Below are 27,519 nucleotides of genomic sequence, written 5' to 3' on the forward strand. Positions count from 1 at the left end.
TTTGATCAGAGATTCTATTTTATTAGAGAGCGTATTGCCAAAAAGTTCATATCCATTCGGCGTTATATCTCTTTAACAGCTTATGTTACCGGAACTCTCCCTACTGAAAAACTTTAAGTTCTTATGCCAAACAGGAAATGGAAGATAGATGAACGGCCTCCGTTTGAATCCTATTTTTTACAGTCTCTGTTTGAATCACAGGTAGGTTCCACTCTCAAATTAGAAGTTGAATGGACTCTTTTTTTTTGTTGAGAGAATAAAACTGATTATGAGTCTTCATTTTAAAATGACCTACTGAACAATCTGAAATTAAAATGTCTAAACTAGACAAAATGACTAGTCAGAGACACTTCTAATGTAGTGTTAGCAAGTTATGAGACATATGTCAAAACCTTCTATTCATATGATTTGATGTGGATTCTCCAAAAGTGATGCTGGAACCGACAACAATCCAACTTATGGTCCATAAAACCATATTTGACTCTACTAATTATTGACACATGAAGTATGACACATCTACTTTTTACATTTACAGAAAGTTTATTTGTAGTTTTTCTGCTGTTTTTTGAGTTTTTTTTTAACATACATTTACACATATAACAGGGAATGCTATACAGCTTGAAGAGAACTAAAATATAAAAAAACACATGTATCTGGGATGAATAATAGTGGTGCATGGTTTCCCCACAGGGCTTTAGGGAAGGGCAGAGTGAGTCGACCCTCTAGAATGACACCCTGCAGAGCCTGTGACCTCTCAGGACTGACTGGAACTCTTCACACACTCGGACACGTCCAGTCTTCTGCCGCTGTTACACATTTTGGCCAAGTTCTGCCGGTGACATCAGACAAAACTCACTATTCTGCCAGCACGAAAACACACCCCTACCCTGACACCATATTAATATTAACTTAATAATGCCAATACGGATTCTTATTAAAATATATATACAATACAAAGCCAAATAAATAATGCATTTTAAAAATTCACTCACGTTGGCTGCTCTGGCGATGCTGTTGGGAGACTGCAGTGCTGCCAGCTCATTGAGGATACGCTTCAAGTCATCATTGTTGGGTTGAGCTATAGATGAAAAGGGAGAAACAGACCACATTAACAAGGCATTAATGGAAATGGGATATATTGCCCATCTGAAAAATTCTTTAGCTGCCACTACACTTGTTAGACACAAGTCAGAAGTATAAATCAGGCCTAGTTACAACCGTGTGCTTTACTGAGATGTGCATTCATAGACAGCTCCAAACTGCATGGAGGAGCACTGCCTACTATATAGTTGTCCCAAAAGTAGTGAGAAACAACAACTGGGGCTGCCGGATGGTTCATCCAGTTAGGGCACTACACTGTGGAGCATGGATGAGCCTCACAGATTATCACCGTTCAGAACACAGTTGCCCCCAGATATACGGTCAGGCCTGAAACATGACTGGCAAGCATGCATACTGGCCAAAGACCATTCATTCTTCTGTTCTTTTGTTCTTTCTATAGCACACTTGGTGCCATGTTGCGAGTGTTACAGCATTACAGTTCAGACCTGGCTCAGGTACGGACTGTGGCTGTAGCTGCAAGTAGGGGTGGGCCAGGAGCTCAGTGATGGAGATCCGCTCCTTCGGATTCCGCACCAAACATTTCTGTAACCAATCAAAAAACAACTTGCTGTCTAGAACATCCATGCACATGTACAACGGGAGCAATTGTACATAAATAAGTGAGCATTTTACACATTATAGGCAACACGGTACAGAAGACCATAAGTTAATCAAAAAAGGAAACTATCAACAAATGTATTTAAGGAAAATCTCAAGGACAGACGATATCAGTGCATTTTAACCTGTTTAGACTGAACCTGCACAGTACATCCCCTTCCCCCAGCCCACCTTAAGGACATCCAGAAGGTCCTTTTCAGCGATGTCAGGGAATTCAATCTCGTGGGATGGGTCTATAATGGCGTGCATCTTGGTGAACTGGTTGGTGATTTTCTGGAAAGGGGTCTTTCCGTACGTCATGCAGTACAGTATGCAGCCCAGGGACCAAACATCTCCTTTCGGACTGATCTACAAACGCAAAAAAGCCATTCAGTCACTTCTCACAATTAATACTGTTGCACAGCAGTGGCTGGTGAGCTGGAAATGTATGGGGTCAAAAACCTTACCTTTAAACCAATCGTTACCCTCAACCCATTTCCATGTATTTTCTTTGATCATTGATCAATCAACTCATTAGCTTGGTGATTGATTCCAATACATATAGATTAATTATTCTTTATTTTTACATCAAAAAGTTCAGAATATTCTCGTTTACAGATAGACGTATTTATTCAATGTTCATTGTGAATATAAGGAGCACTGATGATGCAAAAGTCCTTTAATCTAGCCTGCAGAGATTGGATTTAAATGTTCATGAAAAATCACTGCTTTTCTGAAGTTCATTTGCCAGCCTTTATTGTATGTACATTTTCAGATTTACCACTAAGTGTATTCTTAAAGTTAAATTCATTTGAATCACATCAAACTCAACCTTATTTACATATCTTAGGTGACAAGGAGTAGGAGTACGCTACAAGATTTGAAGACATTAAACTGGGTGAGCCAGTTTAAAGGTAAGATTTCAGCCTCTCCTGTTTCCAGCTCAACAGACACCTCTGCTATTGTGGCTTCACATGACAGTAAAAGCGACTACACTTAGTGAAAATGATATTTGTTGAATGTATGGGAGATTTAGTAGTCAAACAAGGGGCTAAATGGGCAGAATTATGCTGTTATGACGATGTTACCGATAATACCGACACTGATATAACCTAATTTACAAATGTTTGAATTTTCATCAAAAATTCCAATAAAAGTATTTTTTAGTTTTTAAAATTCAAAATCATGACCCTACCTTGGAGCTCGGTTTCCCAGATTTGGACGATGGGTCTTTGATGGCCTCTGGGGGCATGTAGTTCAGAGTGCCCACCTAGGCGAGACACACACGGCATCACCACCTGATATTCAGCAGATACAACCTCATCCAGAATTGGTTTCTCCAAACCTTGATTGTTACCCACAACTATTATAGACAAAAATAAAAACTGACCCAGGCCCAGCCAGTGGGGACCAGGGCACTGGGACCAGATTCTCTGCCCACTTACCTGGGAATCCTTGACAATGCTCGTCACATCTGGCTGGATTCGATTGGAGATGCCGAAATCGATGAGTTTCAGTGAGGCGTTCACGATCACAAAATTAGCCGGCTTCAGGTCACTGTGGACAATTCCTATAAATAAAATATAATTTTAATACGATATTGAAAATACACGGCTTGTACACCATAGTATATTGGCATGAAAGCTCTGAATTAGAACACCAATAACACCATCAGTAGCCAACAGCATCAGGCGCAACTGAGGTGAAATTTTAAACAGTGAATCTTTCTTTAGGAGAAGCATCGGGCTCAGTTACATAGTTATAGAAAGTTAATTCATAGTCATACACAAAATGAATGCTCTAGAAGTTCTGTCTGTGGACAGTTTAAAATCCGAGACATCACAGTGTTTGCAGATGGTGTAGAGCAGTGGTGTCAAACTCGTTGCCATGGAGGGCCGTGTGTATGCAGGTTTTCATTCCAACCAATTAATGCTGCCTTAATTGAGTCCAATTACTCATTCAGCCATATGCGTTTAACTGCATTGAAGCACAGAATATAAGAAAATTTTTATTTAGACAATGCGGGTCACCATAGACGTCGGGTCACCATTGTGCACAAACCTGCATCCCTAATTCAGCAAATAATTTAACTAATTATATAATCAAGATCTGAGGCTGGAATGAAAACCTGCATACACACGGCCCTCCATGGCAACGAGTTTGACACCACTGGTGTAGAGAGTGTGTTACCATGTTTATGAATGGTCTGAACCGCTTCCAGCATGTTCCTCCAGTAGAACATCCTCTCAAGCGGGTTGACGCTCTTGCGGTTCCGTAGCCAGGTGTTGAGGTCCAGGTTTCCACACTCCATCAACATGTAGATGTGGCTGTTCGTAATCTCACTGAAATGAACAACACACACATTGGACTTTGTCTGCACGTTCTGGATTAGTCATGTCCCTTCACACAAGAAGGGCACAAATGACATCACATTCAGCTAGCAGACACCTGAGCAACTTGCGAGAACCACATGGCAGACTTCTCCAAAGGAACCCCACTTACTAGTCATACAGCTTGATGATCTGGTCACTGTACTGCTGCAGGTGGTTCAGGTGCTCAATCTCGTTCTTGTAGCTCTCTACAGTCTGGGTGTCGGCTTCCTCTAGGTTGACGTACTTCACAGCGAACAGCTGCCTCCGGTGGTCCAGCACCTGGTACACCTGAAAACACCCATAATCACACTCAGCGCTGCCTGCAATAATTCCTCATAACCCTCTAGTATTATCCAGGTTTGCCTTTGATACACAATCATGAATACAATTCACCCATACCTTACTGGATCCACCCTGGCCAATCATTTTCAGTATGTAGAACTGCCTGCCTTTTATGGTGATGGAGTCGTTGGACAAAGCAGACATGGATCCCTAAAAAAAAAAAAACGCTTGTTCACTTCGCAAATCAGTGGCAATACCGAGTAGTACCCAACGGGTTGAATTCAGTTGTATAGCATTGCATGAACATTCATGCATTTAAAAATATTTTTTCCCTGTATAATAAACAGGCACATTAGCCTGCTAAGGACCTAAGGATTCAGAAGGATCTTTTTTTTACTTGGTAGCACAATTTTAAAATGCTGTGGTGTATATCACTCTTCAAATCACGCAATTGCTAGAGACACGCATTCCGCAAATGGTGATTTATGTCACATCACTGGCACTTCATACCAACTGAAATGACAGTCACTTTTCATTTGCCACCTTTTCATTGGGAGAAAATTATGGCAGAAACAATGCAAGTTTGCAGTTATGCAAGAATTCTTTTGCATGACCAAAAATGTTCAACAAGTATGTTAGCTACATAGCTAGCTAATATTAGCAAACATTAGTGAAGTTAGCTAGATAAACAAGCTAGGTGAATTTGATAAGTGAATTTTATTTAGCAAAGTACTGTAGTTTTCTCAGTTAATGAAGTGTATCAAAAGAGGCAATGTTAATTAAATTACAGTATGTGGTCTCTCGAAGTTACTACACATCTCTTTTTATTCTCTTCCTGTTTTTCTATACATTTGATTATAAATGGTAAGAGACGAGTTCAGGTGCCAAGGGTACACAGCCTTTATACCTGTGGAGTCTGGATGGGGCACACCTGGTTTTGAGGTGTACAAGGCTGCTGGGATGCCCCAAAACCATGAGGCATTGGAACTGAAGCCATCACTGGGGGGTTCCTTTTCACTACTGGAGTCACAAAACTATTAGGGGGAAGAAGAAGAAAAACAAGAGACAGGCATAGGGGAACTTGATCAATCCAGGTTCATTAGTATTGGCAGAAGGCAGTGTATAGTTGGCCAGATGACAGAAGCAACTTGTTGGTTCTGGTGGCTGTGCCTGGCAAGAAATACATGATCTTCTGCAGAACATCAAACATTACAAACAGCTTCTCCGCACCAACTCTGAAACAAAAGGGGAAAGGGGCTGTGTTTTACCTTTATAACTTAGATAACTTATTCAGTACCTTCGTATGGGAACAATACACCATGGGCAGTATATTTTGAATTAAAGACGCAATGCGCAGATGGTTATTCACTTCTGGGAATAATGTATCAATTATTTAGAGGATTTAATATACACAACTAAGAACAAAAATGTAAGGTTTCTATATACATGACTATTTATACATGTCTCCTCAACAAACCACTCGGTCCCTGCCCATTTTCCGCCATGGTCTGAAGACGCATCTCTTCAGACTATACCTGGACTAACCATCACTACTCTGCAGGGTACTCCCAATCTAGGATCGCTCTTATCACTTGTATCCTATCTGGTTCCTCTAGCACTTTCATGCTACACTTTTATCTCCATCCAACACTTATATTACACTTGTATCACTATCCTGAAGTTGCAGCTCGTCATCATGTCTCCTAGTTTGACTTGCCGTAACTTACTGACCTGACCTATGTTTACTGTGTGAACTGGACATGATGTTCATGGCTATGGATAACTGTTACATAATGAATATTGTACCGTATCGACCCCGTGTTTTGTAGTTGTTCTAATGACCTTTGGTATGCACTTGCTGTACGTTGGTTTGGATAAAAGCATGTACTAAATAAATGTAATTTAATGACTCCTCATCCCTCACCTGCTGGCATTAAGGGGTTTCTGAGTGGGTGTCTCACAGGTGAGGGGAGGGTTCCCTCTGACTGGGGGTCCAACAGATGAAGCAGATGCAGGGTTAGCCACCCGTGGAGTGGGCACCTGATTGGTCGGGAACCTTTTGTCCTAAGAACGAAAAGGCCGAATGGGAAAATTCAGATGGCTTGGACCAGTGTCGGCAACCGTTCATGAGCGTGCACCAAAAACAGAACAAAAAAAGGAGCAAATTTGGAAATACTTCATTGACAAGAGGTGAAAAAAGGTAAATGACCGACTGCATCACGGACACTTTTGAACAAAATATGACAAATGAGCAAAAATAATAAGAGCTGTGGAGACCAAGTTGCTCATGAACATTAAAAAAACAAACCTCTGGGGAGATGTATCTGCCAATCCGTGCAGGAATCTTCCAGTCGGATGGGGGATTACACACAGGTTTGTATGGCCCTAAATTTGTAGCGAGCTTTGACTGGTTCCCCACCCTCTCCTTTGTTTCACTCTGTCCTGTCACGAGAGTGTCAGAAAGGAGTTCCCCTAAAATAGACACAAATGTAAATACTTAGAACTGAGACACTGGCAAAACAGCAGCCCTTGCCTGACCAACAACAACATACAAGAACACTAAATTCACATTCAATATTCTATGCACATTCTACCATAAGCATTTTCAAACACACCACATACACTGTAGCGTTGCAAAATAAAACAAGAAAAGAACAAAAATAATCTGACTGACCCATCAGGTTCTCCTTATCATCAGTGGACAGGAGTCTGGTTCTCCCAGCTTTTAGATTTTGTAAGGCCCTCTCCAGCATCTCTGTGGGTTTGGCATTAACCTCAAAGGCCCTCTGCAGTATTGCAGTGCTTTTCTTCGCATTTCCTGTTAGGGCAGATCGTACACATCAAAATTCAGCGTAGGTCTATAGAGTACAGCTTCCTATTATTAAACAAGCTATTTTATAGAGCCCCACCTTGAGAGAGCTTGAACTGAGCATGTGCAATATGCACGAAGGCAAAGCTCTTGCAGTTGGATTTGGCTATGATGAAGTTGTCCTGAGCCTCATCGTCGTCTTGAATTCTGGAACAGATCAAAATCTGTCAAACAGTATGTCTGAGACAAATGGTGGGATGCATTCCTGACCATTACATTAGATAATGCACTTGCTTAGCAGACCCCCTTATCCAAAGCAACAACGTGTCATTTACACAGCTGGATATTTTACTGAAGCAGTTCAGGTTAAGCACACTGCGTATGAGTATAGCAGCAGTACTCCACCTGGGACTTGAGCCTGTGCAATCTATAAGCCCAGATTCTTAACCACCACAATATATTGTCACTTCACCAAAAAACAGAAATTACCAAAATCATAGAGAAACACACCTATATATATATATATTCAAAAAGCAAATGACTCAAATACAGAAATCTTTATTATCATAACCATTTATAAGGGGGAGGGGGGATTTTCTTTGACTGCCAACTCACGTCTTGAGCTCAGCAAATCTGACCAGCATTCTGGCGTAGCTCTCGTTCTGGTTGTATTTTCCCAGGGGGAGGCTGGAGAACACCCGGGAGTAGCAGTCGATCAGTTTGGTAAGAAGGTTCGAGTCCGTGTGTGGATTCCCCTTCTTCTCCAGATTCTGCAGATATGTCCAGCACCACTCCGGGGAGTTTGAACTGATGGCCTGGTTTAGGTTTTCCGTGTAAACTACAGGAGAAACAGCACAAGAGGTTTTCACGTGAATCACTCAATTACTAAGCAAAAACAATACCGTGAATGCTATAAAAAGACAATAAACTGGGCACAAACTGGAGTGCAAGCCCAAGGATCTGACATCGGTCTTTTGTATACCATTTTTGTTGTCCAAGACATATTTAACCAATCAACAGTGTGTCTGTTGCCCATCAGAAATAAACTTGAAGTGAATATCCATGCAGAGCATACACTCAATCTTAGACCTCAAGTCCTCATATTTAGAAATTACATTATTTGCATCAAAAGGAAATGTTACCATTGTCTAATTTAGAAATTTAGAAAAAAATAATAGGATGCATCTTAATCTTGTGGCTTAATTAAAGGTAATTACCACTTTAAATACAAGAAAGGTGACACCACAGGGACTAATTTGACCATTTAGTAATTTAGTAGAACAATGAAAGGCATTATGGAATATGGACTCACGTCACTCAAAACACGTGAGGGGCATCAGACCTTTTGTTTACTGCCAACATTCAGTTGAGTTTACCTTTGACTGGATTTACCGGTGAACCACCAACAAGGTTAAGTAAATGAGAAACGGGTACCTTCTGTTCTGGTGGAAACCTTCCTGTCTGGCCTGTGCAGGAACGCAGTGGTGGAGTCAGTGGCTGCCAAATCCTCCCATGGGTGTGGCTCCGGACTCGTGATGGACGGCTGCAAGAGCCAATGCATGGTGAGAACACAAACGCATGATATTGTTCAGTGCTCAAATCCTCATTAAGAGCCTCACCTGGTCAGACAATTACACAAAGAATATCTGGTTTTCTATAACAGGTTCCTTTTGTGTGGAAGATCTAAAATGTGAAATATAGTCATTAGGGCTGATGGCCTTAAAGCAGAACTCACACCTTTAGGTTCAACAAGCTGTAGGAGTCCCCATCGCCACTGCTCTTCTTGGACGAAGAAAAGGGAAATAAGGTGTTGGTTCTTGATCCAGATGTTTGCCTGAACCAAAAAAAAACCATTCAATTCAAAATATATTACAAAGCATAATATGCTTAGTTTGCATGCAAATGTACACATTTGGACCTTTGGACAAAGCACACAGGTCTTTTGGACCTTACGAAACACATCCTTCTGCTCACCTGGTCATGGTACTGCTCGGACAGGAAGTGTCGCTCTTCTTCTTCTGCCCACCACTATCGTCACTTCCTTCAGCCTCCGGGATGGAGAAAGGCAGCACAGGAACTCTCCCTGGCTGGAGAACAGGAGGAAGAACAGTGACAAACTATATCCACTTTCACAGAAAAGGCGGTAACTACACTCCTTCTACCATTCACAATCATTTATGCTGACACTTCCCGTAACAGCAGAGTCCCATTCACTCTTACAGTAGCAGTGAGAAATCATGCCAACTGCTACAGTAAAAGGGATGAATAAAACCCTTTCCTAAAAATAATGGCAATCCTTGCCTACTCTTGAAGTAATAAGGATAAACCACAGTGATTTAAAAGAGACAGTCATGCCCACTCTCAAGAAAAGATGCAAACTGTGCATTCTTAGAACAAAGAGGACCCAAATTAATGCATAGAAACAGCAGGCAAACAACACTACATACATGGAATGACAAAGATAACTCAGGGTGTTTGACAACAATAAACCACAGCTATTTTAGTAGGACACTTCTTGAAACTGCATCCACTTCCTTGGAAGAGAGCCAACCTACCATGTTGTAGAGTACCCTCCTTTGTGGCCCAGATCTCCAGACTGGCACTGGGTCTTCCTGTGGGGCACAATTCTGATCCACCCTGAAAACAACAAGAGATCAGACCAGCTAAACAACACTCCACTGCTGCATCAGACAGCGATTTCACACAGCTAATTTCTGTGTTGTATTAGCCAGTTAATGCCAACAATAATAATAATAATCATGGTAGGGCCGTCCATAGAGGACACTGAGGACTGTCCTCATTAAAAAGCTGAAGGGAATGTATAACAATAATTCTACAAAAATAACAAAAAATGTCAACAAATCACACTAATGTCCATTCCTAAGCATCCAAAACATGTTAACAGCTCAACAAGAGCCAGTAGTGTTAAGGAAAAGTATAAGAGGTGTTTTGTGTTCCTAGCTGTATGCTATTTATTTTCATATATTTTCTCTGGGGGGCCATGCCCTCCTGAACCCCCCTAACCGTCTGCCCCAGTTTACACACCAACCAGCCACCACAGATAATAGCAAACAACAATTTCCACACATGAAATGGTCAACACACAATCAGTTATCATTATAACTCTCCAACTGAGACAGAAATGGAGCAGCGGTTAATCCCTGAGTGTCTCATGCCTCTACCAAAATTCAGAACAACAGATGTTTTATGAAATGTTTTCTAAATCCAAGGACTTTCAAAAAAAAATGTCAAAGAAGCATAGGAACCCTGGCATAAATTTAATACATACCCAGTAATGTCCTCATTGCTTTTTGGATGGCACCGAGTTAACCTGAGAGGTCATACAACACAACCTTTCCATCCCAGAAGCCCAATGACGACCCCCCCTTCCATGACCTTAGCTGCAGCATGATGAGAAATGTATTTGACCACGCCCCAGCTGCTTACCTCGGACATAACGCACTGCCCAGCTGAAGTTCGCCACTTCCATCTGAACTGGGGGTGACTTTGTGAAATTCCACACTGCTCTTCCTGGATTCTTGTGTGTTAGATGTCACAGGAACTGAAAGAGGGACACTGGATGAGCTGGCTTGCTTGCTTACTTGCTTTCAGGACTTGCTTTCAGAGCACCAATGAAGCAGATTCCACAATCCCCTTTCCACAACTCAGAAACAGAACAACCGCCAAGCCAAATGTGTAATGCCTAAACCCTTGGACCCTTACAACAACACCGACTAATGGAAAATCTGGAACATGCTTTTTTTCTCTCCTTTTTTTAAAAAAAAAATCAGCCTTTATAATTATTATTATTACATACACGAATCTTTGGACCAAATATTTATTAGTGTCATTGCTATACATTACATATTTTTAAACAACCGAATAAACATATTTTAACCATAAGCATTTTGTTGATGATCTTCCAGGAAAAACACCGCACATCACCTACTGTATTTCTGCAAAAAATACATAACTGACCCATCAGGTTCTCCTTATCGTCAGCAGACAGGAGTTTGGTTCTCCCCGCTTTTAGATTTTGTAAGGCCGTCTCCAGCATCTCCGTGGGTTTGGCATTAACCTCAAAGGCCCTCTGTAGTATTGAAGTGCTTTTCTTTGCATTTCCTGTTGAAAAAAAATGTTTTATATTTAGTTCCACCAGAGCAGAGGTTCAGATCATTTTATAAAGTGGAACCATAGAACAGCTACTGCAACAGAACAGCCTACCCTGAGAGAGCTCGAAATGAGCATGAGCGATATGCACAAAGGAAAAGGCCTTGCTATTGGATCTTGCCACCGTGAAATGGTCACGTGCCTCATCAGGATCTTGAATTCTGCAGGGCAGAAAAAAATGTATTACTGAGAATACACACAGACAAACCAAAATTTTTATCAAGATAACCGGCATTACATTTAGTAGATGCTCTGACTGAGAGTGACTTATACAAGTGCAGCAGGTGCACGGCCCAATCTACACAATACAGAATGTCACTTTTGGGGGAACAGTTATTCCAAAATCATAAAATGGACCACCCGAGTGGTTTCACCCAAATGAAAATGAAATGTTTCTGGGAATAATCTGTTTGTGCAATCAGGATTTTATTTCTTTTTTTTTTTTTAATCTGAACAATCCAAAATACCACACCAATTCAAAATTGGTCGCAAACTTGAGATGTAATGTGAAATGCATGCTTATGTTTTCACATGTTTCAAAAATGGCAATCAAATTCAATGTAGCTACAGTACAATAAAGAAAATAAAACAGTGTAGGTTCAACAAAAGTTTAACAAACAAACATTGTCAACCATTCCGGTTTAAGAAATCAAATTGAACCTCATCTATTTGTGCAATCATTTTTCTCTGCACATTCATAATGATAATCCAGGGTTGTTTTACATTTAAAATGTTAGCCAACACAATAATCCAACCATACATGTGCAAGAATAAGATAAAAGCACGACCCGTGTGACATTTAAGGAATAACGACTTTTCAACGAATTAGGACGAAGCATAAAAAGATTCGATGTGTGTGTAAAACAATACTCTTACGCTTTCAGTTGTGCGAACCGGACCAGGATCCTCGCGTAGCTTTCATTCTGGCTGTGCTTTGAAAGTGGAAAGTTGGAGAACACTCGAGTGTAGAAGTCGATTAGTCGGTTGAGAAAGGTGGAGTCCGTGTGTGGATTCCCCTTCCTCTCCAGGTCCAGCAAATACGCAAGGCAGGTCTCGGGTGAGTTCGAGCTGATGATCTGATTTATGTTGTCGGTGTTATCTTCGACAAGAAACAACATGAAGGTTTTAAGTAAATCACACACGGAACAAGAAAAATACCAAGGAACCAGCTAGCCGCACAACAAGCTAGAGCGTCAATGTACACAATTCTCACCAAATTAAACAAATGTTTTATGTATAAAAAGTACTCACCCAAACTGAGATATCTGGTTTTAATGTTCTGCAGTTTCTGACTAAGCATTGCAAGCTGCATTTGCCTGTCCGTGTGCTCCTCCTCTTCCATATCTGAAAATACGGCATTTGAGAGACTTGGATTAGCGTTAACTATACATGGTTGAACTGCTCTACTCGCTAGATACGGTTTAGGCTAAAGCCCCTTCATTCGTTTCATTCGACTTTCCAGACGGCGTGTCATCATGACTACAACTCAGGCCGCTAAGCCATTTTAGGTAACGTAGTCAAAAGCTAACACTAGCCGTCATACACCCATCAAAGCACATGACTGTAGCTAGCTAACATTAAGGTAAAATGTGTGCACAAGGCGTTAAGCAGGTTACTAAATTAGAGCAGACTAATTGTTCAGCCAACAAAACAATATTGGAATGTTAATAGCTAACGGTATAGCTACTAAGTTAGGTATTTAGATATCAGCCAAAATAGCTAACATTAGCTAGCTACCTCTGTAGAGCAGTTTTGATTTCTGTGCAGCACACTAATCATAGCTATGTCTAGCAGTATCCTAATATAACATTCAAGTTGTATCCGATATACGTAATAGAAAACCCAATGACCACAAACCTTAATAAAATGCTTTCAGTATATTAACTGTGATAATTTCCAGCCTTCAAGCGTCTGTTTATTCCACTGTACTTTCAAATCCGCCACTTCCCATTCTTCCACCAGCTGATTGGTTGGTTCGTATTCCTGAACGCCTTCGGTAGGTCACATGACTACCGTCCCTGACCAAAGAATACTATCGCGAGAGTTTAAGAAATGATCTGGGGGGATTCCTTCCCCACGTTTTCCCCCCTTCATTGATTTTCTTCGGGTATAATGGTAGATTTTTGATGTGGCACTTTGCTGTCTACCGTTTCTAGTTGAACCACCGTTGCGTGACTTTTATACAGATATCGACGATTGTGAATAATTGAATGATCAATAAACCTGTATTCAATAAAAACGTATCTTTGCTTATGTAGCACATTTTGTACAGAGGCATGGAATTAACTTCACAATAAAATAAAAGTAATTAAAAAGCAATACAATAAAATAAATAAAACAATTGCAGACATGGTTAAAAACAGTGCACAATAGAATAAATGAAATAAGACATAAAACAAAACCAAAGATCTGTAAGAAGCGCCCTAGGTGAAGTAAAAGCTAAAGGAGCATTTCGGGTTTTCAGTTTAAAAGTGTCAGCTGTCTAACACCCTCAGATTTTTTGGCCAACTGTTCCAGAGGCTTGGATCATAGTTGCTAAAAATTTGACACTGTAGGTTTTCTACTTGTTCTTAATATCAGAAACAAACTAGTGCCAGAGGATCTGAGGGAACATACCTTAAAAGTACGTCAGAAATGTACTCATGTCTTAAGTCATGTAAGGAAAAAATCATTTTAAAACTACGAACTAACAAATTGAAAATGAAATAGTAGCCTAAGTAGGCTGTTGTATGCATGTCTAAACTGCTGTGATGTATGTTTTGATTCTGGTCCTAGTACTTGTTGCATTGTTCACTTGCCGTTTTTGGCAGACCAGAAAGCAATGCATTATAACATTTCAACCTGCTGCCAATAAATGTTTGAGTTAGCTTTTCGGTATATTGCCTGGGAAAGAAATGGTTGGACTCTAACAATGTTGTTCAGGCCAGCTTGATCACATTCCTGGTGTGTGCCTCAAAATTCAAACCATTGATAATACTGTAACACCTAGGGTTTTAGCCTGATATCCTGTGTTTTGTCTCAATGACTTTGAGCTTTTCACTGTTAACAAATACCTTTGTCTTATCTTTAACTGTAAGTTGCTGGGTGTAGGCCTACACTTAGAGTTATATACTTACTAACTCTGTGATCTTGATTTCAAGGCAAATATTGTTTTTTGTCAGTTTAAAAAAAATGTTAGCTAAAATGTTCAATGGGGACTTTGAGACAAATTATAAGCAACTGTTTAGTTGGTGTGGCAATGAAGTATTGCATTGAATAGTTTGATTGTAAGAATTAGCAGAGCCTGATACTAGATTCAATTATCAGTCAGTCAAAATAACAAGATTATCTTCACAGTTTTATCACACAGCGATACTGCACCATATACAACATAATAACTAGACAAAGCCTTCCTTCCTCATCAATATGACAACACCGACTTGGCTCCCCATAAATAGTCAGAATTAGATTTGTTTTGTTTTGTAATGGGAGAACTCCACCCGATGCCTTGCTGCTATAAGCCCATGCATACTTTTGACTCCATTCATCAGGCTCGTTGACTGTTTGTTTATTCAACTCTTCCAAGTAGCCAATTTAGCCTGCCAAAAAAAAAAGTTTAACAGACTTTATCAGACAATATCTTTCTAATAGTATACACCGGCTTGGCCCACCTATGTACAGCTTCCTGCAAAAAAAAACATACTCCTTGTACACCAGCACCTCACTATACCTAGCATGCCCTCTAGAATGACAGTAGATAGTATTGACCATAATGTCTGTACTTTTCTTTTTAAATCACTTCATTCATTTAGACTAACAGAGTTACTAATACTGTCTTTTTGTTTTCCATCTCCAAATAGAGCTGTGTATTTCTCACTTATTTGATCCCACTGACTGCTTTAGGAAGGAGTGCAGCATCTAGCTGCTGTAGTGTGAAATCTGCCTTTTTGTATCTAACTTTGTACCAGTATGTATCATGTACATTGCTTATAAGAACAGGTCTGATGAAGAGCCATTAGGCTCAAAACAGTACTTTCTGGTGTTAATAAATTCACATTATTCGGGAGCGTATACAGCTTGCATTTTACAGTCCATTTTTCAGTTCGGCTCCTGTCTGAGTTTATGGAAGTGCGTGCACTTCCTGCGATTCATTGTAAGAACAGGGCCCTTATTCGCTCAGCTTCTCAAAGTAGGAGTGCTGATTTCAGATCAGATCAGCCATGTTTCAGTCAAAACAGAAACATGTCAGTTAACCATGACACTACAACAACTATTAATGATTAAATGGACTTGATACATGGCATAACACCTAATAGTGATGAGGATTTAAATCTGTGTTTGTCTCACTCGGAATACAGTTGTAGTCAGTAGCTATGCAGCCATGTTTGTTGTATAGATGTTCTCATCTGCAACTGGAACTTTAAGTAATGTGCAGAGGAGTGCAACTTGCACTAAAGAACTATAGGACCAGACTTTCAACAGCCAAGGGTGCATTTTTTCTTCTGCAAAAAGTTTAATAGTTTGAATTTCACTCAAGTTATAGTGTCACTAACCAAAATGATTATGAATTACACCTGGAAGTATTAAATAATTTACAAATGATAGTCTGGCACCCTAAAGAGAAAGCCTTTTGTCCAAGAGGGCTTTTTATTGCCTCATCCATATATAAGTCGCAAACAAAATGAAAAAGAAGAAAAAAATTGGACAATAAACTTTATGGAAAGTTAGCGGTAAGTTCTGACATAAAAATATAACATTTCTGGCAAATGACCTCCTGTTATTTTTGTGAACACCAAAACCACTCCTGTTGAAGTGCTGAACTGTGAATTCAAGTTGAAATTGTTCACACTTTCAAATAGCTGTTTTGAATATGAGCATTGGATTATCATACATTGGCTTTTAAGGATTTGGCACATTCTGTCCTACTTTGATTTTGGCAGCCCTCCCGAAGATCTCCAAATTTGTATTAGATTCTGTTGATTTTTTGTAAATGTTCTGGTCTTTAAATTTTTATTTTAGACTGCAGAAGTACAATTATGATATCTTTATTAAAATGCGTGATTACAGGCTATACCATGTGTGGTGTTCCATGGGTTGAGGGATTATTGAGGGAGTGGGGACGTTTAGCCTAACGACACTTGCCCTTTCACCTTTCTGCATTTACTGCGGTTCTAAATGGGCGGTAATTCGTATCCTCCAATACATCTGCAGTAGCCTATCGCATAATGAACAAATTGCACGCGTAGTAAGTTAAACTTCACGTACATGGCTAACACAAATGAACGATCGCAGGAGACATGCACAGCCGTGGTAACAGCACTGCGGAGATCACACACACGGCCAGACTTGGCCGACAGGCCTGTCCAGGGCAGCTGTCCCTGGCGTCGGTTATCATTACCCGCATGCGCACTGCAACATTTACTGCTCCGGTATCTTCTGGGCTGGCACAGGAGCCGCCGCACTGAGCATACGAGAGAGCTCAATATATGATCTCTTGACAGTACATTTTTGCCTTTGTTATTTTGTCAAACGGTTGGCTTATGTTGGATTATAAACACACAAGCCCGATATTTATTCGTTTTATTGAGCACAGTGGAGCGTTTAAATGAGATTTTCATGACCTTGCATCGAATGTCATTAGAAGAAGAATTTAATCTAACCAAGGTAAGGGCATTTTTAATCATTACTTTCTTGGCAGTCAGAAACAAGAAGATATATTTCTTAGCTATTAAATAAGAGGAAAAAAACATAGCAACTCGCGTGCGGTTCTGTGATTGTTCCGTGAAATTATTTAGAATAATAAAACGGGATAGTTACTTAATTTAACATGTGCGTGCATGGTGTATGTTGCCGTCAACTGCGCAGATTAATGTCGAATGGAAAACGATGGACGGCTAGCCTGTCTTAGGTTTCTATTGGGGTCTGTAGGCTACAGATGCACGCTACATCGCCTTGCCCAGGGCGCACTACAATCGTGCGATGTGCTATTCCTTGATGCGCTCCTTTATTCTTGTGATTTAAGGTACTGCTACTACTGCACCTGCGTGGCCTGTTAAAATGACTACATATATGTCTTCTTTGTGTGTAGTTTCATGTATTTGTCGCATGGCTCGTTGTCTGTCCTACCACTACAGCGTCAACAGACCGAGCCCTGTTGAAACAGATGCTGCTGCAACTGGCTGGCAGTTGCTTATCGAGTGTTTGGGGAGGGGGCGGGATGGTTTTTTAACCGATAATAAAACAGCACGAAGCCTCTTATGCACTTCCGATGTGTATACATAGTTGCTGACTAAGTACTAATCAGATAACGTTTGCCATGATATTGTAAGATAGTGCTCCCCAAATGCTGGCTATGTCCTGTAACATTTGTACTTGCGTTTAAGATCGTAGATCTTTTGGTATTAAGCCTTCTGTCAGCTCTGCGAGAAACCTGCTGACACACGCTCCCTGGGCCTTTGTGTGCAGCGGAATACACCCGACCGATTTCGCCGGGGTTAGCCTTTTCACCTCACGTTTTCCATTCCACAGTCTGCGATCTTGTTTGAGGTGTTTACATAGTATAGTGTCCAGGACAATTATACATTTAAAAAAATGAATCATGTGTTATGGTATCAATATAAAATATAGCCTACAGTTCACAATTTTCTTTTTTACATTTCCAAAAAATATTATTTGGGATTATTTTGTAAAGGAGAGGTTACCATTGTTGGCTGATATGGTCATGTAGAGCTAATGACGCCAAAATCCTTTATTAAAAGTTAAGGACAGATTCTTTTCAGTAAAAACAAGCCCAAAGATGGAGCAAGACAGAGAGGAAAGTTCTCTCTCATCTGTAGTTATTAATGAGGGTTTTTGTTGAGATTTATGCTTCTGGGACTTCTGGGTATATATTTTTATATTCACTTATAGTCCCATTTATAGTCTATTCTGATTCACCTAAAATAGAAGTCAGACTTCTCCACACTTGATTTTACCTATTTCACATTACAGTTAAGGCTTTTAGTGAAGGGATTCAATTTCCTGTGTGCAGCAGACATGTGGAATTGTAGTATTACAGAGGAAATTGTTTCCAGAGAAAAAACTAAACTAAACAATCAGCATTTAACCAGAAAATCTGTTGTGTGGCTACTGTATAGTATGCAGTTGCAGGCCTCTGGAGTTTTTGGAATTGATCAAGGACAACTCCAACATGTCTCAAAAGAAAGATTTCTCATTATGAAAACATACATTGCAGTGACAGATTCCTGGCCTGTCCTGCATCACAAAGGGACGCTGAAGAGTAGAACATCATTAGTGTGGATCAGTAATTGATAATAGTGTCAGTAAGGACTCTGATTTGAATAGTGACATATTAGTGCAGTACTAGTAGTAAAAATAGTCCAAAATGCAGTTGCTATTAGAATTAGGCTACTATTAGTAGGTGTCAGTAAATGTGAAGCATCAGTAATATTTGACAGTGAGAGAGTGACAGTCTGTAGGTTTAGACGTGACACTGTAGGCTTAGAAGAAGAAGAAAAAGTTGCTTTGGATTGTGAGGGGCATGCTTACTGTAATGTGTATTCATCTATGACATAAGGAAAGCTGGGCAGTAGGAGAATTGCATGACCTGACAGCACAAAAGAGCCTAGCATTGAATTCCCTTTTCGAGTGTTAGTGTACTTGGATGATGGCAGGGAACAAACTCCTGGTTTCATCTGTGCTGCTGTCTGGATAACGTGGTGGAATTGTGTAGGGGTTCGATAGTTGGAATGTGAAGTAGCTGTCTGTATAACTATGATGCAATTTTATGATGATTCATGTGTTTCTACCTCTGTTTTACAGATAACCAAGACTCAGCTGCAAGGATGGAGATTGTAACTCATTTGATAAATGATACTATAGAGTTCTACAAATGGAGCCTTACCATAGCAGGTGATTGTTATTATCTTTTATCCTTTTCTCAGGGCTATCTGTATCTGGTGCTGCCTGCAGTTGATCTAGGAAAATTCATTAAGTGAATAGTTGGCTGATAAGATCAAACTCCAGTATTGAGTTGCATTAGTGTGGACTTGCGTCAAAGTGTGCTTTCTTTTCCCTGCAGGTAATGTAGTAGTCATGCAGATTATTCTCTCGGTGAGAGAACACAGCTGTTTTTTTTCTCTGGCCACCAGAGCATTGTGTTGCCCTTTAAAGTCACTGCAAAAAAAAGCTTTTTCATACTTTAATGTCAAAGCAGTTGTAAAAATGTCTATGTCTGCAGTGCTGTGAAAAAGTATTTGCCCTTTTTTGATTTCCTTTATTTTTGCATATCTGTCACACTTAATGATTTCAAATTTTTAGAGAGTGTATTACATAATATTAGACAAAGGAAAAGAGTAAACAGAACACACATTTTATAAATTGTTATTTCTTTTATTCAATGAAAAAGTTATCAAACACCCATATCACCATTGTAATTGCCCAATTAATTTCCCAATCAACCAGTTAACTAAATTTTATTGATAATTAGATTCAGCTGGTTGAACACGGCCAGGCTTGATTGCAGCCAGCCCCGTTGACTGTAAACCTCATTCATATTGAACCTTACCATCAGTGTGAAGTAGTCCTCACAAAGGCTCCACAAGCACACTATGCCATGAACAAAAGAACTGAGGAAAAAAATATATCAGTCTGGAATGGATTACAAAGCCAATTATAAGGCTCTGTGACTTCACTGAATCACAATGAGTGTCAATATCTTTGAATGAAGAACACTTGGAATAATGTTGAATCTTCCCAGGATTAGCCAATCAAAATTTCTCCTTGGGTGCAGTGACAATTATTCCAGGAAGTCACAAAAGAACTGCAGGCCTCTGGCCTCAGCTATGGTCAATGTTCATGATTCCACAAGAAGAAAGAGACTGGGAAAAAATTGGATTTATGGGAGAGCAGCATAATAATAATTTAGAAAAAAGTTTTGTGTTTACTCAGGTTCTTTTTGTCTAATATTACATTTTGTTCAAAGATTTGAAACATGTATGCAATAATTGAGGAAGTCAAGAATAGGGCAAATGATTTTTCTCAATACTGTATCTGTGCCTCCAAAAATGTTTCAAAAGGAAAGAACAAATATGCCGGAGCTTTCTGAGTCAGATAATGCATTTTGTGAATTCAGTACTTCCTGCTTTCTATCTTATTCTTGTTGTCTCCTGGAATCAACTTGCGATTCAATAGCTGGTGTACATGGTATGGTACCAATTTTTGAATGGATCACAGCCATTAAAAAATTGCCATTCTCTTACAGTTGGCCTTAGTACCTGGTGGGACTATTCCATTGCACTCCTGAGAAAGTTGATATGACTCATTAGCCCCATAAACAATACAGCTGCATTAATGCCTTGTGGAATGTTTTGCATGTTCAACTAGTCTGCTAAGCAAATACAGAAGAACATAAGTGAAAGAGAATCTTGCATTTTATGAAAATTTGATTAACATCAATGCTTTTGCATTTTAATTTACAGTATATAGTGATGAAAATGGTGTCCCAACATAATGGATATTCCTGTGGATACACACAGGCCTAGCTTTTGATTACTTTTTTGAGTAGGTTTTGGAAGCTAAATCAAAGAAATGATCCTGATTTTCAAGATTACCAGAGCTCAAATATAGATATATTGCTGCAGCTATCAGCATTTTCATCATCAACGAAGACAAGTGAGCCAGTATCTGTGGCAGCCATATACATGCCAAACTATTACACCCTCCACCAGGTTTCACAGATGAGCAGGGGTGCTTTGGATCTTGGGCAGTTCCTTTTGGCCTCCACATTTTGCTCTTGCCATCACTTTGATACAAGTGACTCATCTTGTCTCATCTGTCCGCAGGCCTTTTTCCCCGAACTCTGCAGGCTCTTATATGTGCTTCTTAGCAAACTGTAACCTGGCCATCCTGTTTTTGTGGCTAACTAGTGGTTTGAATCTTGCAGTGTAGAGTGATGGCAAGAGGAAAATGTGGCGGCCAAAAGTAACTGCCAAAGATCCAATGCTCCCCCCCTCATCTGTGAAACCTGGTGGTGGGGGTGTTATGGTTTGGGCATGTACAGCTGCAATAGGTACTGGCTCACTTGAATAATGCCCTAGCCACACTGACTCTTGGCTTTGAAAGCACGGCTGTGACTAATGGAAAATATTCCATTTAAAGTATACACCAGGGGACTGCCTGTCCGCAAGCACTATCCTAGAATCAGTTTACCCAGCCTAATTACTGCTCCCAAACTATTGTGTGTAAAAGACAGAATCTGTGTTCATTTTATAATCCAAGATCCTTTTGTATTGGAGAGGTCAAAGTTAAGTTGTACTGAGAGGTTTGACACCTTTAATAGTCATTGTTGTTAGCCTTATTCATAAATAATTTGACCGTCTTAAATTTTGGCCTTTCATTTTTTTTCTTTTTCAATCCTTGCTCCTTCCCCTAGCTATTATTGCTGTTTGTTATGCAAAATTCAACAGCAATATATTGGCATGTTACAATAACAAGAGAATAAAATTCCAGCTGACTTTCCGGGTTAAATTATGGTTTAAATAATAATAATAATAATAATCATGACTGTGTTCACATGTCTGTGTCTATCCAGACAAGCGCGTAGAGAAATGGCCGCTGATGTCCTCACCTCTTCCCACGCTGGCCATCAGCTCCATGTACCTGATCTTCCTCTGGCTGGGGCCCAAGTACATGCGGCACAGAGAGCCCTTCCAACTGAGGAAGACCCTCATTGTCTACAACTTCAGCATGGTCATCCTCAACTTCTTCATCTTCAAAGAGGTGGCCACTATTCCTGTCATGAAATTTTAACATGAAAACTGATCATTGGAGAAGAACAGACATAGCTGAATATATGTCAGGCATATTATCGAATCAGTGGCTAGGAGTCAAATGGGCTGATTCATTGTTGTCTTTTGCAATCACCAAGAAGGCAGTGTTTCAGTTTGCAGGGAAATGCCATTATCATCTTGCAATTGTAATTCCTCAGTTTGACAGGGTGTCTGTGGTGTTCCTACTCAGCCATAACTGCACAGTACCTGTACAGCTAAGCTGGTGTATTGCTGAGTGAAAAGTCAGAGTCAGTGCATGCCCCTCTGGGTGCACGTGCTGGTGTACGTGGTGCACCACATCAGATTGCTGGAGGAGGTTACAGTCATGAGAAAGGCTTTTGATTGGGCCGAATTAAGTGGGGCAGGGAAAAAGTATGATGTAAAAAAAAGCATTCACCGGTCTGGCTTGGTGTTTTTCTATTTCCTTACCTTAGATTGAAAGAGGGAATAGTGCACATTTAAGTGCATGGAATAAGTGCAACCTTGGTGGGAAATACATTTATTGTTGCTAGAACAGACCAATGTGTCCGTATCCTGTTTCTATTGATGAACCTAGAGTTCTGTGTGATATCTCCTCTCTTCCCAGCTCTTTCTAGCAGCACGGGCTGCAAACTACAGCTATCTCTGCCAGCCTGTCAACTACACAGATGATGAGAATGAAGTCAGGGTAAGAATTAACGTGAAGACATTATTCTGTACTGAACTTTGTGGACAAAATGGCTGAAAATAAACCAGAAATTCTCTCTTACATTCTCCTAATGTTGACTAGCATTAATAAATTAAATATAAACAATTAATTTTTACTGATGTAAAATGCAGTAATTAGTGTTTTATTAAGTACACATAGGCTCTCCTGTCATCCAACAGGTGGCAGCAGCATTGTGGTGGTACTATGTGTCTAAGGGTGTGGAGTACCTAGACACAGTGTTCTTCATCCTGCGTAAGAAGTTTAACCAGGTCAGCTTCTTGCATGTCTACCACCACTGCACCATGTTCACCCTCTGGTGGATCGGCATCAAGTGGGTGGCAGGAGGACAGTGTGAGTACTACTCCAATGTGGGCGGGGCAGGGAGAGGTCAGTGTCAGTGGGAATACCACCCTAATGTGGGTGGGACGTGGAGAGGTAGTGTGGGTACCTTCAGAATGTGGACAGAGTGGGACCATTGTTGTAGGGCCTGTCATGTAAGTGTGAGCACTCGTCCAATCTGGAAGAGATGAGGGGTGAGTGTATTAAGGATTAGTTTGATGTTGATGTGGACTTATATGTCCGTTCATGCGCGTGTAAAGACCGCAGTTTAATTTGGGTTCTTAATTTATGTACAAAAACAGCTTTTGTATCAAAATTCTGCATTTGATGTGGCATGAAAATGAACCAGTATGTACAAAAAAAATTGAAAACTGAGGACTGATTGAGAGCTATAACTCCTATATTGAAGCAGTCATGTGATCTGGATTAGTCATGTGACCTGGTTTCATCCCATCCCCTTCCCCTCCCTAGCTTTTTTTGGTGCGCACATGAATGCTGCCATCCATGTTGTCATGTACCTGTACTACGGCTTGGCCGCCTTCGGACCCAGCATCCAGAAATACCTGTGGTGGAAGAAGTACCTCACCATCATCCAGATGGTAGGTGTTCCATCAACCTCTATATCTACAGAACATTAATTTATTTGTCTTACCAGAACTATCCTCGGAACCAACGTTGGATCGTCGGGGGAGGGGGGGTGTGGGTGTCGGTTGGGTGGGTTGTGGGGGAGGGGGGGGGGGGGGGGGGGGGGGGGGGCCGTTCTGTTGGACCGGGGAATCATTGATATGCCAATTCATTCATATTTCTTCTATCAATTACTCTGACCAGACATTACAGTGTACAGGTTCAGTTGGAACCACTAACTGGACCTGTACAAATAATTTCAATACCGGACATTCTGTAGATTTTCAGTAGATTTAGGATGCCATAAAAAGTAATCGTTTTTTGTAAAAAAGGAAGATATATACAATGCATAACACATCACACAATGAAGGCCATGCTCAAAACCTAGGGGAACCTATTGTGATAATCGGTGGAATATCAAGACTATAAAAATGCCAAAACGTGTGGTGGGCTGTACAAAAAACAAGGACAAAATACCAGATCTGGAGTTTTCTGTGCTCTCTTGCAAAAAGCCTCTTTTAACTAATGTTATTGTGATTTCTGCTTTTAACTAACGTTAATGTTAGCTTTTAACTAACTGCTGACTAACACTCGAATAATGCGTTCTCTCCGAATGTTTTCTCTTCCAGAATTTTGCTAATATTATTTTGATTCTGTCCTTTTTCCCCACCTCCTTAACTCAGTTCGCTAAGACGTCAGCTCAGACATCAGACGTGAGAGTTTCCCTTAACACTAGATAGGCCAGAGTAACACCATCGGGCTTTGGGGACTTTAACATTAAACATTAAAATTACTCTAATGCCTTAAATGCTCTATCCTCCAATAACTGCGCATTGATAACTGAAAAGAGTTTACTACTTAACTTTGGCTAGTAAAATGGCCTTGCAAAAAAATTAGATACACCTGCATATGGAAACTGTCAGGAAAGGCTGCTTCTGTCTGTTTTGTAGTTGAAGCATAACTGCGCATCACAAGCACACATTGCATCTGAAATACAATTGCATGACAGTGTTCTCAGCCCTTGCATTAGTGCAGTCTCCCAAGGAAACTTCACAAGAACTCGAAGTCCAAACTTGACGTTCTTGACATTGAGAAACACATTCTGTGTCCTCCTTTCTTTCAGATCCAGTTCCATGTGACAATTGGCCACACAGCCCTCTCTCTCTACATCGACTGCCCCTTCCCCCACTGGATGCACTGGGCACTGATTGGCTACGCCATAACCTTCATCATTCTGTTTGGAAACTTCTACTACCAGACATATCGTCACCAGCCCCGCAGGGAGCCTCCCCCCAAGGGCGGCAAGGGCACAACCAACGGCATCACCAACGGCGTCACTCCGACAATGAACGGGCTCAGCAGGCTGGAGGAGAAACAGGCAGTGGTGGAGAATGGGAGGAGGAAGAGGAGGGGGCGCGCCAAGCGTGAATAAGGGGCTGGGCCGGGGGATGGAGACTGGGGCAAAGGGAGGTGAGGGGGCAAGGGGGAAAGCCTTGCTCAGGACACCTGAGGATCACAGACCTGGTGGGACATGATGAGGCAGGAGGGTTGTGCTCTGATACCAAACCCCCTGCAGGTTCTGTGTTGAATGTGACCTGTCTGTGAAGGATGAGCTCTGTGGAACTGGGGAGGGGGGTTAAACTTCATCACAGCTTATGAATATCAATTCCATGTTTTTCTCTCTCTTGCTCTCCCTCTCCCTCTATGGGGGTTGGGGGTGTGTGCATTGTGTTAGGACAGCACCTCAGAACAGAGACAGGAGTAATTTAAAGGAGCAGTTTCTAGGGCCTAATCCCATGCACACTCGCTTCTTCATTCCAGATGTCTTCGAAACCATGTTGCCCAGCAGAATCATATCCCCAAAAGTGATTTTCTTTTCCCTTTGTTCACACTTTTTTTTGGAATGTTGAAATTGTTTCATTGTCTTGTGTTTTGTGATTCAGTCCTTTTAAACTTTGTATAAGAAAATAATTTTTAATTATTTTTCTCCCCCGATATCAATCTTCAGGTCATTATTCTGTAACATTTACATGGCTAATGGACACACAGCAAATTTCACCAAAATGGGGTTGGGGAGTGAGTCACATGTTTACACCCCTCTAGAGCACGTCAGCAGGTAGCAGGTTGCACGGTTTCATCGCAGACGTGACTGATGTTCGGGACAGGGGGTGGGACCAAATCTGGAACAAGGTGACAGAGGCTCCAGTGGTCATACCTGTTAGATCAGCCAGTGTCACGCCTGTCCTGAAGATAATGGTTCTGTCTGTGAACCTGAACCAGTAAAGTAGAAATTTAGTTCTAATATCCCCTCTCCATGGTCAATGAAAAACTCCCCCCACCATGGTAGGAGAGGGGGTGTGGTGGATTTTAATCTATATTTTAACTTTATGGTCTCATTTTAAGAAGATTATTGTGTTTAAATTATTAACATTATTTATGTCATTATTTATTATTTAGTGCTTTTTCCATCTATATTTTCCCCTCAGTGTTGATGAACAAGGCCAGAGAATACAATAAAGGACAGTTTTTTCCGTTTATAATTTTTTGGATTCAGTCATAGGTAATATCTAAAACACTGCACAAATACACAACTCCTGCATGGATTGCATCCCCCTTGCAACAGAAATGATCATGTCCTTAACATATCACTGCTTCATAAGCAGAGCATGATGAAAAATATATCCATCAAACATGGTACAGTAGCAGTAATATTACTTATGTAATGCGCATCTGTCACTTGTGTTTCTGGAAAGGGAGAATGACATTCATAAAATTTGTTTTACTTCTAGTCATTTTTTGCCTGCCAGTCAAATGTGCTTTTATCTGTCAACCAGTGGGTGCCAGCTCCAAACCTAGAAACAGTTGGGATGTGTATGAGAGAAAGGTGTGGATGAAAGACTTGCAGCAGGTGCTCTTGTTCCACAGCTGTTTGAGCCAGTCTTGGTTTTACTGGAAACGGGTTGGGGACATGGTGGAAACTCCATGTTTGTGGTGCACTAACCTACTTATGGCTTAAACTGCTATGCATTAGAAGTGTTGTTTCCATAATGTTCACACTACATAGCAATTTGGGTCAAGGTTTCAACAGAGACTGATTATTGCTAGGCTGAGTGTAGGCTGGGTGTTCTTTCCGTCTCTGCATTGATGCAGGAGTGGAGTTGTAGAGAGGAGACGTTACTGTGTGAACTTAGCTGTTCTCAGTCCATTATCAGGATGTTTTAAAATGGATGTGATGAAAACAAAACTCATATCATGCCTATTCAAAGACATATAGGGAGACAAACACATACTCCACCATTACCAATGAGCTTTGAACAAAACATTTCTTGCTATGGTCAATATTCAAAACTGTCTTTAAATGTTTGCAGTTGTTGTTTTTCCTTTAATATGTGGATAAATATGTTTTTCTGAATGTCAACTTTTAGAATTTTGCGTTTTCTGTTTCCTAGGTTCTTCAATGTTGTAGAAGCTGTACGGTTTACTCCACATACTTTGGAAATGTGCAAAAATATTTTCATCAACAGTCTCAGAACTGTAGCTGTCTTAAGGAAAGAGGGGTTTCACCAAAGCATTTGTTCAGTTGACTATGATATACAGTAAAACAAATGATTAAAAAAAAAAATAAACAGAATGCCAACAGACTTGTCATTTTACCTGTGTTCACATTGCTCACTAAATGTGTGACAGGGATTGAATGCTTTGTGGAACAGCTGCAACAGAGCATAACTC

General features: G+C 40.5%; 2 protein-coding genes across 2 annotated transcripts; one reads left to right on the top strand and one right to left on the bottom strand.

The window, feature by feature from the left end:
• Positions 1–561: 561 nt before the first annotated feature.
• Positions 562–13,310, bottom strand: ttk (ttk protein kinase). The gene is made up of 25 exons (XM_035401619.1): positions 13,189–13,310; positions 12,583–12,675; positions 12,208–12,430; positions 11,386–11,492; positions 11,140–11,283; positions 10,609–10,723; positions 9,717–9,798; positions 9,136–9,248; positions 8,899–8,995; positions 8,596–8,704; positions 7,777–7,999; positions 7,262–7,368; positions 7,027–7,170; positions 6,661–6,824; positions 6,277–6,416; positions 5,260–5,386; positions 4,470–4,562; positions 4,201–4,358; positions 3,889–4,040; positions 3,144–3,268; positions 2,894–2,968; positions 1,891–2,067; positions 1,548–1,644; positions 993–1,078; positions 562–829 (listed from the first exon to the last, which is right to left on the bottom strand). The coding sequence occupies exons 2-25, from the start codon at positions 12,671–12,673 to the stop codon at positions 755–757; spliced, it is 3,024 nt and encodes a 1,007-aa protein (XP_035257510.1). The 5' UTR covers positions 12,674–12,675; positions 13,189–13,310; the 3' UTR covers positions 562–754.
• A 3,409-nt stretch (positions 13,311–16,719) lies between these two features.
• LOC118230876 (elongation of very long chain fatty acids protein 4-like) lies at positions 16,720–27,431 on the top strand. Its single transcript, XM_035424300.1, has 7 exons — positions 16,720–16,974; positions 19,132–19,221; positions 21,902–22,089; positions 22,726–22,806; positions 23,007–23,178; positions 23,638–23,765; positions 24,914–27,431. Exons 2-7 carry the CDS (start codon positions 19,155–19,157, stop codon positions 25,220–25,222), a joined length of 945 nt encoding a protein of 314 aa, XP_035280191.1. The 5' UTR covers positions 16,720–16,974; positions 19,132–19,154; the 3' UTR covers positions 25,223–27,431.
• Positions 27,432–27,519: the final 88 nt, after the last annotated feature.

The sequence above is a fragment of the Anguilla anguilla genome, chromosome 1 (genome assembly GCF_013347855.1).
Source record: "Anguilla anguilla isolate fAngAng1 chromosome 1, fAngAng1.pri, whole genome shotgun sequence".
In the NCBI taxonomy this organism is placed as follows: Eukaryota; Metazoa; Chordata; class Actinopteri; order Anguilliformes; family Anguillidae; genus Anguilla; species Anguilla anguilla.

Bases quoted from the DNA above. Each gene is read 5' to 3' on its own strand.
- ttk (XM_035401619.1), bottom strand. From the start codon at position 12,673: ATGGAAGAGGAGGAGCACACGGACAGGCAAATGCAGCTTGCAATGCTT. The intron at 12,431-12,582 runs GTGAGTACTTTT...TTCTTGTCGAAG, and splicing joins AACCAGATATCTCAGTTTGG to ATAACACCGACAACATAAAT. The intron at 3,269-3,888 runs GTAACACACTCT...TTTTATTTATAG, and splicing joins TCAGACCATTCATAAACATG to GAATTGTCCACAGTGACCTG.
- LOC118230876 (XM_035424300.1), top strand. From the start codon at position 19,155: ATGGAGATTGTAACTCATTTGATAAATGATACTATAGAGTTCTACAAA. The intron at 22,090-22,725 runs GTGGCCACTATT...CTCTCTTCCCAG, and splicing joins ACTTCTTCATCTTCAAAGAG to CTCTTTCTAGCAGCACGGGC. The intron at 23,766-24,913 runs GTAGGTGTTCCA...CCTTTCTTTCAG, and splicing joins ACCTCACCATCATCCAGATG to ATCCAGTTCCATGTGACAAT.